The sequence below is a fragment of the Monomorium pharaonis genome, chromosome 6 (genome assembly GCF_013373865.1).
Source record: "Monomorium pharaonis isolate MP-MQ-018 chromosome 6, ASM1337386v2, whole genome shotgun sequence".
In the NCBI taxonomy this organism is placed as follows: Eukaryota; Metazoa; Arthropoda; class Insecta; order Hymenoptera; family Formicidae; genus Monomorium; species Monomorium pharaonis.
The window spans coordinates 3,496,914-3,514,694 of record NC_050472.1 but is presented as its reverse complement, the minus strand read 5'-3'; the positions used below and the strand labels follow the sequence as shown (position 1 = coordinate 3,514,694).

At 38.2% G+C, this 17,781-nt stretch overlaps 2 protein-coding genes across 5 annotated transcripts in view; one reads left to right on the top strand and one right to left on the bottom strand.

Moving 5' to 3' along the window:
- Window positions 1-17,781, bottom strand: part of LOC105837360 — a 184,464-nt gene that overhangs the window by 143,333 nt on the left and 23,350 nt on the right. The gene's annotated exons all lie outside the window — the stretch shown is intronic.
- LOC105837359 overlaps window positions 1-17,781 on the top strand; it is a 160,407-nt gene that overhangs the window by 129,181 nt on the left and 13,445 nt on the right. For both annotated transcript variants that reach the window (XM_036289117.1, XM_012682075.3), the window contains exon 4: window positions 17,428-17,550. In XM_036289117.1, coding sequence (XP_036145010.1) covers window positions 17,428-17,550 — 123 coding nt within the window. The remainder of the gene's footprint in view (window positions 1-17,427; window positions 17,551-17,781) is intronic.

Below are 17,781 nucleotides of genomic sequence, written 5' to 3'. Positions count from 1 at the left end.
TATTACTCTGAAAAATGGAAATGTCAAATTCTTTTTACAATCCCTCATTCTTTTCTTCCGCAATCGTTTTTATGCTTCGCTGATTCTTTAATCCGCCATTCAAATTGTATCACCGCCGCCGCGACTGACTCGAGATCTAAGTTTATCATTCAATCACTTTTATTCATTAGCTCCCGAGCTATTAAATTTGCCTTTCAGATCCAACTTCTTTAAAGCGTCGTGTTAATTCTTCTTCGTCTCTGAGATCGTATTTTCTCCAGCCACGTTTAATGCATGATTTCAGAATGCAGTAGCTTAACCACGAGATAAACCTCAATTAACACATGAGAATACTCTATTTGTGCAATACTGCTCGTACCAATGAATGACATTACAATTAAATCAGTCATCTGCAAAGCCGCATGACTACACGTATCTAAAGCAAGTTTCAGCAAGGCACGGAGAACATTCACTTCAAGCATTAAGAATAATAGTTCCATTTTCTAATTGATCCAACGTGGTGTTTCAACATATTGTTACGTTAAGTACTAAAACGGTTAGTTCAAGTAACTCTTAGATTATTTTACGCTTTTAAAATTTAGCGTTCAAAAATAATGAAAAACATTATTTTACATTAAATAATTTCGTATTCATTCGTAAATGCGTCTTCTCGCGTAAAAATAACGTTAGTTTTCTCGTAAAAAAAAGAGTAAAAAATTTATATCAACAATGCTTCCTGTTTTTTTTTTTAAATTTGATCATTTGTTACCATATTAATGTGGTTTTACAAGTCGGTTTAATTGAGCGTTTATTACAATTAAAAAAAAAATACCTGTGGTTTTATCAGCTTCGTAAAAGTCGCGGAAGACAAACAACGCACATAATTGAACAGTTTAACGAACCATTTTCACGCAGGCGTAACACATGTTCCGAGATCGTTTTATATTTAACAACGTGGAACCGCGACATGACGAAAAGTTGTGGATAAATATTGAATAAAATTTGTAATTGAAATAGGTGGTGACACGGTAAGTGACGTCGTTATTGGCGCGGTCGACGTTGGCCCGAAATTTTAATTTGACGATTCGATTCACGATTGACCGCTCGTCGCCGTGAGATTTTTCGCGGAAGCGCGACGGTGCGTTAACACGCGAATTTCAATTCGTTTTACTCCACACGCGAGTTCGAATTACTTCATATCTATATACCGGTTAGAATATCGGCGACATGCAAGTATCGTAGACGCGGATCACATCCATTATATCGAACGTGTTAATGAAAAGTAATCTTGTTTGCTCGTTCGCGCGATCATTTTTCATTATGGAGACGCGAGATGCGAATCGTGTCGGCTCGCGACGGCGATAAATGCCGTTCTCGCCGGCGATTTTGTCGAGCGGGACCCCCGAGCAGCCGACAAAAGACCGTTAATAATACGAGGAACATTGAAATGAAATGCTCCCACCTCGGTTGTCTAATACCAAGGAAAAAGTGTACCACATCGTTCCTCGCGAATCGTTATCTCGCCCCCGCTTGTGAGACCCGGGGCGTAATATTTCCATGTAATAAGGTCCCTGAGAAACGAGCGCGCCCGCGCGGCGACAAATGCAGCCGCTATATTTTTATATCTTCACACCGCGGGGTCCTAATAAAATGCATAAGCGCTCGACGGCATTCTGCATTCTCTTGATTACGAAACGCACGCTGCGTCGCTCAAACGCGGATTTAATATGTTAATGTATTGTTGTGCACGCAACAATGTGCGCAGCTATCATACGTTTATTCTATTTATACTTATTTATACTTGTACTCACTCGTGGCTGTTATATGATATAAAACATCGCGATTCAACATGATAAAATAAAAATTTCACGTGCAAACGAAGCAAGATATTATAAACGTTGTTGTTTTTTCTATGTATATTAAAAGAAAAAGAATTTCTAAAAAATATTGACTTTTAAAATTTGCATATTATACACTCTGGAATCTTTATATTAATAATTTATATATACAGAGTAATTTGATATTCAGGTAGCATTTTCGCCATTACTTTAGTTGAATAATTATTAGATGGAAGCTATCTTTCAGCTGATTCCTTCAAGACAAAAAACGAGAACATCTTACAACGGTTTCAGTATCATAAAGCAGCACGCGTGCGGCACTAATGGCAATAATAGCGAATATAGAGGAAGCGTTAATCTTAAGCACTACGAGACTTCACCATTTCACACTTGAGATCCACATCCAGGATGACTTGGGAGTCTCAGCAAAGTAGCTATCCAGTCTCGGGACTCGACAGGTGTCGAACTTTAGCTCTCGTCTGCCGAACAATTTCCTCAAGTTGTAATCTTCCGGCGGTTATAAGGGGGCACTTCAAGGATAATCCGAGAGAGTTAATATAAGTTAGTTCAGAACTAAACACAAGACGCGAAATCTCAGTCGCATACCGTCGTTATTGTACTTCGACTTCCATTCTATCGGTATCGCTGATCAAGCGGCATATATATATGAATCCATGTCAAAAAGATTTTGTTCGTTCACTATGCACAGATGCAACTTTCGCAACTACCATAACGCGAGCAGTTTGTTGCTTGCAGTTCCTATTTGTAAGTTTAGGTAAGATGATACAATTTCGCTTGATATATTTTCATTTTTTTAATACAAAATACACAGTATAAAATAAAATAATATATGTATAATCAAATATAAAGTGAAATAAACTCTGGTGCAATTAGAAAGTTTGCAATTTAAATTAGTTGACAAATAAATATACAAAAGAAAATATTGTTGATGTTAATGAAAATTGTGGTTTATTCTATTTCAGAAAAGCGTGTGAAATAAATACTGCAATTGGTTTTAACAAACAATTCTGAACACAGCATTCGTATCACTAATATTTCCCACAAATAAACCATTTTTTAAGCCTACGTTTTTCATGATGACAGAAGAGAAATTAATAAAAATAGAAATAATATTACTAAGCACTACTTGAAATTGTATCATCTTACAGATTCGAAATATTATCTACTTTGTCAAGTTTTTTAATAAATAAATTGCATAATTAAAATCCCTTTGGCTAAGTAACAGTCGAATGAGCGTAGCATTCTACTTTTTCTAATATCCACGCTTGATCAGGTCGAATCGAAATCTCTAGTGGAAACAAAATGAAATCAACGATCTCAACAACCGTTGTCGCAGGAAACTCGCGTAGCTAAACATGCGCTCGTTATCGAGCGCACGTTACGGTTCAGCGACATCACGGTAACGTCGCACCAATTTGCTATAATTATGCAGAATGCGGACCGCGAGAGCGACCGCGTTTACGTCCTCTTCCCTCCGCGCGCTCATCCCTCGCTTGCCCCCTTCACGTCAGTTTGTCCCTTTTAATGCGCCGGTATATCCTTGTCTCTCTCTCATTCTCATACGAGGCGATCCGACAAACGCAAACGTTCGAGGTTCGGCTATGATAATTATTGCGTGGTCGCGCGTCGTGCTCTTCCCTTTTTGCGCGACGCTAATTACCTCCCGTGATTAATTGATGGACGACGAGGACTGACGTTAGCGGCTTAACGTATGTCGTGAACGCAACGAAGATACATAGCTATACGAATCCTGTCGCTCGCCGTTAGAGGAAGAACTCTCAATGTGCAACGTAGATTAACAGGAAATACATTTTACGCGCGGATCCGTTTTCTCGGCTTTTCGCTGCAAAAACTTGACATTTCGACGTGACGTGTTACACGGGCCTTTTACCCTTGCAGATTTATATCTCTCGCTCAGGCGCGTGACGTGTGGTCCCTTTATCCCTTTTTTTGCGGAATTATCTCTCTCGTATCGCAAAATGTCACAATGCGAATACATATACATTTCCTTATTCTTTTCGAATGTTCCACGCGATTCGAATTCTGTGAGAAATAATACTTAATTCTTTAAAGAATATTTCCTTCCCTTAATTTACTCTCTAAATCACAATCAGTGAAAACTCTGCCACTGATCACTGAAATCACTGAAAATACACTGACTTTCAGTGATAATCAGAAAATAATCACTGAAAGTCAGTGTATTTTCAGTGATTTCAGTGATCAGTGGCAGAGTTTTCACTGATTGTGATTTAGAGAGTATATAAGTCAATTTATATAAGATGTTACCTATGTATACCTATATACTATAAATCCAATAACAAATTTCACTGCTTAGGAAGATAACAGGAAAAAGGTTCGTATTCTTTGGGGAAAGATCTATTTAAAACGATAATCGCGTTTTACTTTGGGAAACAGAAGGAGATACAGTTCGAGTTTGATAGGGCAATAAAGGGATGATAACCCAAATATCTGACGAATCAATTACGGTTACCGATGACTCGGATCTCACAACACCCGGAATTTCATGATCGCCGAGTAATTAATTGGCTCACGCGCCGACCCGAGAATTTCTTCCGATCCGAGCGGAATCCCTGCGAGGGCTATCACGCGCGCTGATAAATTGGAACGCGGACGATCACGCGCGCTCGGGGCACCCGCCACCGGCTGGGATTCCGTTCGATGCGGTCGAAAAGTGCCAACCGCAATCGAGGAAACCCCCGCGGGCATTGTCTGGGCGACAGATTTTCATGCCCGTCGTTGTCCCCCCTCACATTCCGGCCTTCCCGAATCCCGGCCGAATCCGCCTCCTGTTTAGGCGCAATGAATTACGGCGTTTTCCGGAAAAAGGACTATCGATTCGCGCGTTTATCCGTCGGTGCGGAGTTCAGATTAATTGCGCGATCTCGCGCATATTTCCACGTCCAATTCTCGAAATAGGACAGACGTGCAGGTTGGCACTACTAAAGATTGATTATTTTTAACGACCGATCGCGAATACACAAATCATACGCGCGATAAAAACGTACTTGAACGTCAGTCACACAGTCGTAATCGTTCCGAGAAAAGTCTATATAGATATGGTTTACTCTGAAACGACTATTTGTGACTGATGTGTAAATTTTGAACGGATTGCGACTTCGTCGAGATTCGTTTCGCCGAGCGGAGCTTTCGTAACGAAGATCCCCGTTAAATAAATACATATCGGGAATCGGAGGAAGGCGAGGGTATATCACGAGAGGCAAAGGGAGAAAACGACTTACGTCAAGGGAGACACGCATCCGTACGACAAATACCCGTCGGCGTTGCGTCGATCGCGGTTGTAAATACCTGAAATAACAAGAGAAACGCCAAACACCGATGGCGCCTCGCGCGCCCGAGGATACACCCCTCTCACTCTCGAGGAGTAGTAAGCTCCGGAATGCGCGCGTGTAAGACACTGCCGTCAGCACCGAGCGTGTAATCCGGCGGGACACTTAAGTACCTTGTCGTCAAGTCTCTCCAATCTCGACTCGAATAGTTAGCCGCGCGCGCGTCCTCAGCGATTTCTCCCCCTAACTTTCATCGCATGGGACTCTCGCAGGGCGGCAGTCGCATGTATCTGTCAGGGCGAACACAGCGTGTCGCTCTCTCGATAATACATACGGCGAAGTGACGTATACGATGTTAACTGCGCGCGGAAAGGCTGGCAGCTTTCGCATTTGGGAATAAAGGTGAATAAAACGAATACGTGTGACATTCGACCTTTTATTTTTAGGATCCCGCAACCTCGGAGAGACTCAATTACGCACCCTCGTTTCCCGTTCGCGCATTCTACGCGCATTGTGCGGCGGCGCACGCGGGGATGAAAGATGCCGACGAAGAGAGTGCAATAGCGGGAATTAATAACTTCATCTCTGGCACGCGGCGTTACAGCAGTCGGAAGGAGAGGAGGAGGAGAAAAAGGGGAGGCGGGAAGGAGTCTCTTTTTCTTCGCAATTTCGATCGGAAGGATGATTCATACGCCATCGCGCACGACTTCCTCCGAGTGCCTCCATTTTCTTCCGTCTCGTCCGCGTCTCTCATTTCCCGTCAAGGGGAAGGTTTTATGCCGCTCTCGCTTTCCGTCTCGTCCTCCGGTTTTTTTTTTGCCCGGCGAATTCAATTCTTGCCGTCGTAGCGCGGACGCACTTTCAATCTTCCCCGACTTTTGCCGACACCGGGTAGCGTTCGCATATCGATTTCGATGCGCCGACACCCCCTCCCCCTCCCCGCGAAAGCATTCGTTCTCCTTCTTTCAATACCATGCGCACCCCCGCCCTCGTTTTTGTCCGTCGCGTCCGGATGCGTCCCTTGCATGTGATTCGAACGGCGGATAGAGAGCGCGTCGCCGTATCAATCTCTTCCGCCCGGCTGCGGCAGGAAGTCGAGAATTATCGTTAGAACACGAAGACAACGGCGACAGCCGAAAACAGATCTAAAATCGATAAGTTAACTCCCCCTTTAACCCCTCCTCTTTTGATATTATGATAATAAAATAACTGTTTGTTAAAAATATTATAGAGATATTGATCTTCAATCGTAACAATGAAGAGTGTCATAAAATAATTAATAAAATAATTAGCATAAATGAAAATCAATGGATTGATAAGATTATCAATTATATTTACATATCTCTTCTTCTTTGTAAAAAGATTTCGTAGATTTAGGGAATTGATGATATTACTGAAATATTTAAAATAACATTTACAAGATTAAAAAATGTTTTCTCTATGTTGTAATATTTTGACATGAGAGGAACATATTTTGGGGGATTAAAATACTTTCTTATCGGTGCAACGTATCGGCATGTGTGATTAGGACTAAAATAAAGACATTATCTATCTGATCCTTTTTGCACGGAGGGTGCCTTATTTGCTACAGTTTTATTCACGCACGCTCTCGGTACGATAATTCCCTACAATCACCGGCAGTTTTACTTTACCCGGCAATCTTCTCGTTTCATGGAAATGGACGTGTCGATATCCTCGGCTTCCAGGTTTTGTCCATGGCTCAGAATTATGGCGGAATTCAACGGATATGCAGAGGCACGTACGGTTGAGTTACATTTGAGCGAAAGCTTCATCAATAACGTTCAACATACATTTACCTATTAATTGTGTTTGATTCTTTTTACATAAAAATTGTAAAAACAGTATTGCAATCGCTGAACGCGTACAAACTGCGAAAGTGATAATCTGAAATTATATTTTAATCATATTCGTATTTTAATTGATAAGATAATAATGAATAAATCATTCGTTTGTAATCCCAGTATTTCTTTAAATTCAATATATCTACGTTTCCGCTTCAATTCGTGCAATTGTTGTTAGTAGCTGGCGAACGTGACAAACTCGGAGAAATACCAATTTCGAAGAGCTTCTGTAAGCACGCACAGCTTCGACATAATGCCCAAGCGATTTTTCTCAAGAGAGTTGTAAAGGGAATGTGCGGGAAATCTTGTTTCAAAGTAAAAGAAAAGTTACCTTTTAAAGTTGATTATTACAAAATGAAATAAATCTACACTCTTTTCGCCTTGTTCATCCTCGAATATTTCTTTTTAATTTATAGATATTATAATTCATATTGCAAAGAATCATATTGTAGAAGAAAAATGTGTAAAAAATTATTCCTTAAAAAAAAGTTTTTGGTAATATAAATTAAGTAGTTTAATAATATAAATTATCTCTCTCAAAATATTTAATTCATTATTTTTTATCAAAGTTTATGAATATTACTGAAATTTGAAAGAGGTAATCTCAATCCATATCTTCTCGGCTCAATCGGAAAGCATTTATATCATTTATGGTGTGTACTTGTTTGCAAATGAGACGATGATTTCCCAGATTTGATTTTAGCAAATTGTGTAGTACTTCGTGTAATAACGGTCGAGACCCTCGCGGTGCTACTTGCCAACGCGGTACGGGGGATGAATGCACAGTAATATGTCGCGTCTAGTACACGTGCACGAAAAGTTTTGTCATTCGGCGAAACTTCGTCGAAATGGACGATGTAGGGCAAACCGCCGATGAAATTTAATCAACGATACACTCGGCTATTCCGCGCTCGCGGTTTACAAGTACACTGATATCGAAAAGACGAATCTTTGTGTTAGTAGAATAAAGCATTAGAGCACGATTGCTAAATATATACACTCTATTTTAGTTATATAGAATATGATTTGATATCCTTTTCAATGAATTTTATCAAGGCTTTTCTCTTTTTATTTCCTCAATATAATTAAATAGAGAAAAGTCATCAATACTGGCATATCATTATTGTTTTGTTGTTTCCTTTAAAGTTTCTATTCATTTTGATAAAATTTATTTTTAATAAAAGCTTCTCTCCTTATAAATGTATATACATGTAGGTTATGGATTAAAATAAAACCAGTAAACTTATAATAAATGAAAAGTAGGACAGATACAAATAGAAGCTATTATTTTGAAACATGAAAAGAATTCAATTTTAAAATTTGCGATATGATATTCTAACTCTTTTGTTTTTATAGTCCGCTTACTAATTATCGCTATTTTCATTAGTTGAAATACAAAAGCTATTACCTTACCACAAAAATATGAAATATATACAAAATTAATATTATTCTACTATAATCTTATGGAAAACACTTTAGCATATTTCTGGACGAAAGAATTTGAGTGAATCATTGACAGCAATGCGTATTGTTATTTTATCTCAAATTAATATATAAACGAAATATATATTTTTTCCTTCCAGTATTTTATTTCGTAAAAATGTATCGATTAAATTGAACATACGGTCTGTATAAATTGCGCCCGAAACCGTTAATACCTTTAAAATCCATGTAATCTGTACAGAAAACCGCTCGCGTTTATTTTCGCGTGTAAAGCAAAAGCTCTCGATTCGGCAGCTTTGAAAGGGTCTGTGTGCTCAGGATTCAGATAGAACGAATCAATCCAATGGGGGGAAAAGATAATTTCTTTTTGTTTTAACAATAAATATTGTCGGAATGCGAACGAGGGAAAACCGGCGCCGTGAAACAAAACGAAATCAAACGCTGGCGTCCGACGCGTAACGACGGAACCCGAAGGACCGATTCCAAAGATCCCGATGAAGATCCTTAGCTTTACCGGTCCTCACTTCGATTTAATTGAGCGTGTCCCGGTAGGATTATCCGTGGGATTTCGGTATGCCCGCTTTGATTCGCACATTGAAGTCAATCCGGGTTCATCTTATGCATGACACTGACTGACATAAAATCTAGGCGAAGCTACGGCTTGTAGGCCATTTTCATTACGAGTAGAACGGATTGACGATACGAAGAGGCAAATCATTACAACGGTAGGTGATTGCCTCGAGGCTTAATCCTTCTGTTTGAAACTATACCATGCTATCAAATTAATGAAGATACATAATTCTATCAACGTATCGTGTCCTGCTTTTATTTTCAAAAGAAGACGTTACAAATTATAAAAATCTGCTGTTCTTTTTTTAATGCCGTATACTTATAATTTATACTTAAAATTACGCCCGTCAAAATAACAAATTATTAAAAAAATAAAAATATCAATTCAAATCTGTTATTTATGTTATCTTAAAAAGGCAAATTTAATTGCACATATTTATTTAACACTTAAAATATTTCCTACGGCAATGGAGGCGAATTCACATAAATTCAGATCAACAGTCATACGTCGAGAACTGATCGCTCACCGCTGCAATTTATTCTAGATTATCATGTACGCGTAGATGCCTAACGCTAGTTAAATGCAAATGCTCTCGGTACGATAAAGCCTGCGTTTGACACGCCCTTTATTTTAGACGCAAGCGTGGAAGCGCAAGATGTCAGACACGTTCAATCATCCGCGGACATTAACCCCCGGACTGCCGGTTCACGGTTGTTGCACCTCGCAATTCGTTGCACCGGGAGTTGCCCTATCACATGTAACGTTACAGACACGCGATGCATTTTATGAATGAACCCAGCTCGTACAGGTTTATGCGGGGACCCCCTCCCCCCCCCCCCTCCCCTCTCCCCCGTTGCCCGACTAAAGGTACGGCCTTCGTGGAGAAAAGTGCACGATTCACTTGAAACGGTGGCACTCTTTCTCTCTCCCTTTTACGACTGCACCCAACTACGATATTGACTTTTGCCCACCCTTCTGAGAGCCATTCCGCATTGTTTCTCCAAGCGTTTCCGCGAGAGCGATTCTTGTAATATTTACGTTTTCTCGCAACGACACCCTTGGCTCGCAAGTGACACTTTTAAGTGTCATCTTCGAGGCAACAGCCGAGAAAATGAGTGATTCGACTCGAAGACGCGAGTTATTTTACCTTGCGAGAGCTGCCTCTTAAGCTCGAACGTTTTATAGTGAGATTTACGTAAGCGTAACGACATACAGGTATCATCTAACGAGCGCAAATTTACGCAAGAAATAAATCGAAAACCATGCCGAGTGCTCGACGAGATGTAAAAATTATTGCCACAAAAAATGATAAAATCGTGTGTTGCGTCACGCTAATTTCTCACTATAAATAAAAAATAGTCATAGAAACAAATGACCGTAAAACATATTACAAGATTTTGTAAAAGTTAATTTTCTCTTCTCTTATAAGATTTCATATATAAAATAAAGAGTAGTATAAAATCGTTTGACCATAAAATATTCAATTATTATTACATCAAAATCAATTTCATTATATTAGAGCTGAACTATACCGAGATTGATAATAGTGGCGAACTTTAATGAAGCGGCCTGTAACAGGCGACGCAACGAGCGAGCAATTTCGAGGCAACCGGCGCGGAAGGGAAATTCATTAGCACACTCGCGCCTTTAAGGCGAGCTCTTCACGTGAGCTTCTCGAACCTTGAGGGATTCGATCTCGCCCTAAACTTATCACTCAAGTTCGCGTCTTGTAATGATTTTACGTGATATATCTTGGGATCATTCGATCGAGAACTCATGATGCCCGTAAACGGGAGGAGCGTTTGACAATGCTAAAGTTTACGATACCGCGCTTCTTACCGGTGGTAATGGGGTGAAGGGTGGAATTAGGGATGCCGCGCGCATAGGGAAACAACGGTGAAATAAACACCGCGGGCACGTGTATGTGGTGCAACCGCGCGTGCACTAAGGGTGCTCATCCCTTGTGTTCATGCTCGCGTGAGCATGCGCGCCTTGCTTGAGGTGATCGTGCACGAGATTGAACGAGGAATTAGGATGTGAAGGGCGGGAGGAAGCCGATTTCCATACGGATGGTTCCCACACACTCGTATACACATTATATGCGCTCTGCACGCGCACACAGGTTCACGTCTCAAAGTACCCTCTTGCTCCCCGGACCCTTCTTTGTCGTGGTTTCTTAGTGGTTCAGAAACGCAACTGCTTAGTTTCAAAATTATACCATTATTGATTATAATTCAATTAATTACCAACAGCTTTAATGTAGATAATAAAGCACTTGTTTAATTTAAAGTAGGCTCTATATATCTTAACTTTAATTTGAGTAGAGATGATTACCTGAATATGTAAATACAAAACTATTTGCGAGAAATAATAATGTAGATATTCTAATCTATATATTAGACAAGAAATTTTCTTTAATTTAAATGTTACGTAAATAAATCAAGTTTAAGTATTTTAATTATCTAGGCTTTCTCTCACCAATATTACGTCGCTACGTGTGATCCTTTCTGCTCTCCCTTATTGTTCCTTCGCCGCCCCCTCCCCCCCGATGTATTTTCGCAAGCCAGAATTTCGCCCCGACGGTATAGGCAAATAATGTGTTTATGCATTTGCATGATGCTTCCATAACGCGAACCACCCAGCAAAGCTCGTTGCGCAGAACGACGAGGTACGATGCGAGGCGTATTTGTAATCCGAAACCACCGACTCCCGGTCGGCGCCCACCGTCGGAATGGATTTTACGTCCATGGAACGCGTGATTACACGTTGTTGCGAAATTAATAGGCATGCATTCGAACGCAAACACGCTTCGTCGTACGCTGCCACGGTATCTCATCATTTTTAGGATACCTTGGCAGTCTATTTTCTATAATACACAAAATGATGTGAAGACATGTGATATATCATTTTTATACTTGTGGTTGAATTAGGGTACAGGAACTTTAATATGCACCAATGTGCATTAGTGCAGTCCAATCGAGTCTCGCTATAATTTACTTTCATTCAAGCGTATTTATAAAAGGAATGTCTTTAAAAAGGAATAACGATGAACATTTTAATGAAAACAAAATGTTAAAAAAAAGAGCGTGATAACCTTATTTAAAAATTAATCGGACGCATATAAGTACATTTGTTATTAAGTATATTATATTAAAATAATCTGTTATATCCTACTTCGTAAATTTTCACGTGGACACTTTATTTCTATTGTGCATTCGTTTGTTATTTAAATAAATTTCTGGCAATTTATTTTCTTGTTGATTCTAGCGGAAAGTGATTTATTAAAAAAAATTTTTGCCAGTAAAAAATTTCCGTGCTGAGGCAGTTAATACATTATGTATACGGGCAAAATGTGGTGTCGCAAAGTCATCGGGCTTACAAAATGCTATAATAGTTTTTAAAGCATCATGCATTAATCATATGTAAATAGGGCAATGATTGAAAGATAACGTCATCGTATTACGGCGGCGCATAGATGCACCTCTACTACTGCGCGATGGTAAACACGTATTTTCTGGTTAATTTGTTAATTAATCAGCCAATTGCACATATGATCAGTAATTTAAACACACCAATTCCAAAACTAAAATAAAACTTATCGTTTTTTTTTTAAATTCTCAAATATTTTGCTAACTATTCGGAGTAAAAAAATGATTTAGCGTGACACTAAGTCTCATCGATCTGAAACACGCCGCCATTTGTAGTAACAGGATCTTGGGATTATCGTCATTATCGTCATTAACGTCGTCATCGGCGTCATTAGCGTAAGCGTATGCCGCTTGCGGCTCAACAGTAACATGCAACCCTCCTCACGCGATCTCCGACTTCGATCTTACGCGAACGGTTTGTCACGCGGATAAAACTAAATGTGGAGCAAAACAGTAAACGCAAGGTAAAAGAGCGAAGGTGACGCTTTCTCCTTCATCTTTTACCTAATCTAAATTGATCTGGAATATTTTCTAATATACATTGCATTAACTTGTATTAAGATTATTTAACTTACGACTGAAAAATACTACGTAAATTGTTTCTGAAAGTATAAGATTTAATGGCCGATAGTACACAACGTATAATGGATCCTAATAGCTAATGGAAACATTTATAAATTTTAATCCCCGGTAATACCTATGTTGTTATTTTGCAATCTTAATTCGAAAATGACAGTAAATAAATTACATTTAAATCGATAAAATACATATTTCAATGCAATAAGAAAAAAATATATTAAAGAAAGCTGCTTACGTAAACATCGTAAACGGAAATAATTTATAAATTACAATTACATTTTTATTCTTATTTTTAGTATAAAGTAACCGCGCTTTATCTGGTGTTTCAATGAATAAATTACGTTGGCTCAATTTTTGTCTAGTTGAATTAATTACACAAATTAAGCGCAAAATGATAATCATGACAAATTCTAATAATAAAGAATTATTATATCTTTTTTAGAGTCATTTGTAGCTGTTACAGTGTTTTGAAATTGATATACGGAGCGGCTCTATTATTTGCTCGTTTGAGAGTCGCCAAAGTGAGCGATAGCATCGTAACTGTGTAGAACAGCATGTTAAATAATAATGAAGCATTACGCGCCAGCCGACAAGACATTTTAACATTTTATAATATTCAGACTGAATTTTTGACACTTTAAATATAATTTACTAATTTTCGAATTGGGAAACGTAAATTACAGTCCATTAGTCTCGCATTTTTAGCCGGTCGTGTGTCGTCAATGTCGCGTAATGCAACGTTCTGTTTCAAGCCCGACGACAAGTTTGCGCGTAGAGTGCAAAAAAGATTGGTTTGTATGTTGCAGTATGCGCAAACGGACCCGTCCACAGCGTCACCCTTATTTGCACTAATGGCACTGGCAAAACACGAAAACATTCGTATAACGCATGCCCGGCATGGCTCCGTAAAAAGTTCAACAGCAACGGGACATAATCACTCGGAGAAAGAAATGAATTGAATATTGAATAATATCCATAATCTGTCACAAATGTATCATGTATATTTATATGATGAATCTAAAATTTTGATCTAAAACACTTTTATTAAAATTATAACTATAAGAATTACAATTTATTATTTATGTAAATGTCTGCTCTTTGTAATTTAACAATTAAGACATCGTATTTTATATTAACTAGAATTGTGATATTTGTTTAAAACGTCTGAAGCGTATTCGAACAAGAGCTAACATGTTTGCATCTTTTATGATCTACGTGTAACAAAGTCACAAGTATACGTCAGAGATTGCGGAATTGCATGTCTCTCAAAAGATTACAGAAATCCTTTTCGGTATAAGTTGGCGTGCCACCTCTACGTGCTTTCGCGTGCAAGTGTTATATCTCACGACAGAATTTAATGAGGTCCTCCCTGCAGGCGAGAGGTGAATTTCGCTTTAGTTTTAACAGCCCAATGCGGAAATTACCTTTGCTATTTTATCTCTTTATTTAATAACATAATTAATTCGATATTTTTATTTCGGCACGTCAAACGCACTCACGCTCTATTTTCACTATTATATATTCAAATGCAGATGTAGGTATAAAATGTGAATATTACATAGGTTTATAAAATTTCGGTTTTTAACTCAAAATAATTTTCGAACAAATCCGGAAATAACACAAAAAATATTGCTTATAGAAAAATTTCGTTAAAAAATATTTAAGCATCTCTTTTTGCAATATTATAAAACAAACATCGGACTTAAACAGAATATACGGTAATAATTAAATGCACTGTAATGTATGTGCATTGTTTATTATATCAAATTGTTTCAAGAAAATACTTGGAAACAACAGAAACTATCTGTTCGCTGACAAAAATTCTACGTAACTCCCTGTACCTCTGTAACTACCCTATAGGAATGGGGGCGAGCAAATTTCATAGCTACCACGTGGCATTCCCATTCTCAGTACATGCATGTGCGAACCCCCCACCAAGCTTATAAGCTTGTGTAAATGCGAATACACGCGCGTGTCAATGTGCATAACACTTGGTATTACTGCACATCAGCAGTGCGGCGTGACTGCGCATCCGTTTGCTTAGCCACGACTGTTAATTTCGTCGGCATATTGAGCATATTTGAGCGTATATATACCGCGTCTACTGTCCAACGTTAAATGATTGGCCAATCCGAGAGGTTAAACATTGACTCTGCCGCGAGTGTCCGTACATACAGTCGTTCTTGTCACCTTCCTCTCACTTTCCCTCTCACGTCTCTAGCGTCACGTACGAAAGCGATCGTCACACGGTAATTAATATTGCATTTGCAATAATTATAATGTTAAACGATATGTCCCGATGTCGCGAGGGACGGGATTATTTCACTTTTGAACGTCGCATAAAAATTTTGTATGTAACTTATCGTCGAGCAAAATGTTCCCCGTTGTCCCGCTGTTAAACGTAATTCTCGGATTCTCCTTTTGTCAAACTTCAACAAAAACCCCGTGAATGGCAGCGGGATCGTGAAAGTTTGGATAGAAAGGAAGGAATCTCAACTTTTAAATTACATAAAATTACATGTGGTCGTCGATGTGCCTTTTTGCCGCATGCCCAAACCTTTCGGATCGCCGGCGATCCTTTTATTATTTTCTCTGCGATGCCAGAAGCCCTCGAAGAGTTGTAATTGCCAGCGGAAGAACGCGGAAAATCGCTGTCTTCGCTGCCCAACACGAGCTTTTTCACGATCGGTGAAACTTATCGCTCGTTATTACTCGCATTCCGCATTGGACCGTAATTAGACCAGATGCTTCAAGAATTACGACAGTTCGATGTCCAAGAATGCGTCAGAAATGCCCTTTCCGCGCGATTGAAAATTGCTTTAGAGCGTAAATATCAAATATTTGAAATACCACCATTAGAAAATATGAAACAGTTTTATACTTTATCATTAAATCTCTGTTTGTAGATTAAAACCAAGTATTCTATAAATTTTATAGAATAGAAATTAACAATTGTAAATAAAAATATAATATTAATTAATCACGAAAGGCTGAGTTAATATAAAAGCTGTGAGAAATGAGAAATAAGTTTGTTTCTCGTTGTGCAGAGTGGGCTAAAAAACAAAGCTAAGAAAGCAAATCATCAAACAATACGTTCGTTGCTTTTTCGTAAATAAAATTCTAATACCATGCAAACAATTTAATTTGCAGTTTGCGGTATGCATGCTCGCTGTATAAAATGTTTACTAAAACTCAAGATTTCATTGGCAAGATTGCATTTATCGAAGCCAAACTCAATGAGTTTTGAGTGATCCTCGTAGTTAAATCGCGTCCGCGTATAAACGTCTTTATATCGAGTATGTCTTCGAACTCGTCGTCAATTGAAATCGGATAGTTGCTTTTATATTTGCACCTAGTCGAGTTTCTCCGCAAAATGATGATAGAATTTCAATCGCTAGTAATTTTATATTAAACAGCGCGATGAATTGAAATCCAGGATATGGCCGGTATTCAAATTGCATGCCAGCTAATTAATTATATAACTCCATAATCTCACCAGACATCTCATTAAATTTGTTCTTTATGAATGCTGTTATATGCACGGACCTTTGTTCATTAAGCAAGCTAGCAATAACGTACAAGTCGAATTTGGATTTGTTACACTTCATTCAAATGTTTATCGAAATTAAATATCTTCTCATATTTTTAGGTAATATATTTTTTAGGTATAATATAATTTCTCTCTTGAATAAAATAAAGACAGAATTAAAGAATAAAATAAAATATGCATTTTAAATATAAAATCAGAAGTAAATTTCTGTTCTAATATATTTCTGAAATGTGTGCGTGTATTTCATAATCATCAATTATTAATTTATCCTTTATATTTTCATTGAGCAAGAAATTAACTCTCTGCGTAAATAATTAAATCATGTCACATTATAAATATAATACTGTATTCTTTTTTAGTCACAGAGATTATTTCCCTCCTTTGAAACCTCTCACTGCCAAGAAAATTTGTTATTTTTAAAGAATAATCACGTATGTAACGCACCACGAATATATCCGCCTCATAAAAAATTACGTAAAGGACTGCATGTAAAAAGGTCTTGTGTATTCTGAAAATAGCCTGTCATTGAAGCTTCGTCGCCCACAAGAGGGGACTCGCCTCGAGAGGTGCACAACCCTTCGTTAAAGTCATTCGCGCATATAGAGTGGGTAAAGAAAGTATATCATTTTCACTGTTCACTGTAGATAGCTCCTAATGTACAGCGATAATTAAACTCTCACGTATATCTATTAGTTAGACAACGGATAAAAGATGCAAACGGGATATAACGTGTAACATCTTTCCATACGAAATGTGATAATATAAATTCACGCAATAAGAGTATTTGTTAAAGAAAGTTAAATTATGAAAGCGAGTCATTAACACACGAATATTCTGTCATGTTTCAGAGCACACCTGCAAAGATTTTCGATGCACTCAAAATGAATTTTGCATCGAGACGGATCTCCTTTGTGACGGCGTAAACCACTGCGGCGATGGATCTGATGAGGCCACTTCCACCCTTTGTGCCAGTACGTTTTTATTTCAAGTTTTTTTTTTCTGAAGTTTGATTCTTGACAATTAACAATTTTAAGTATGAAGACTTTAACTTCTAACTACGAAAATTAATTTCGTAGATGCTGTAATCAAAATATATTAGAAAAATGTAATAGCTCATCCTTAATTATATTGCATTGTATATTATTTTCGAATGCTAGTAATTTGCACTATAGGCGGTAATAATGTGCTAGTTAACATGAAAT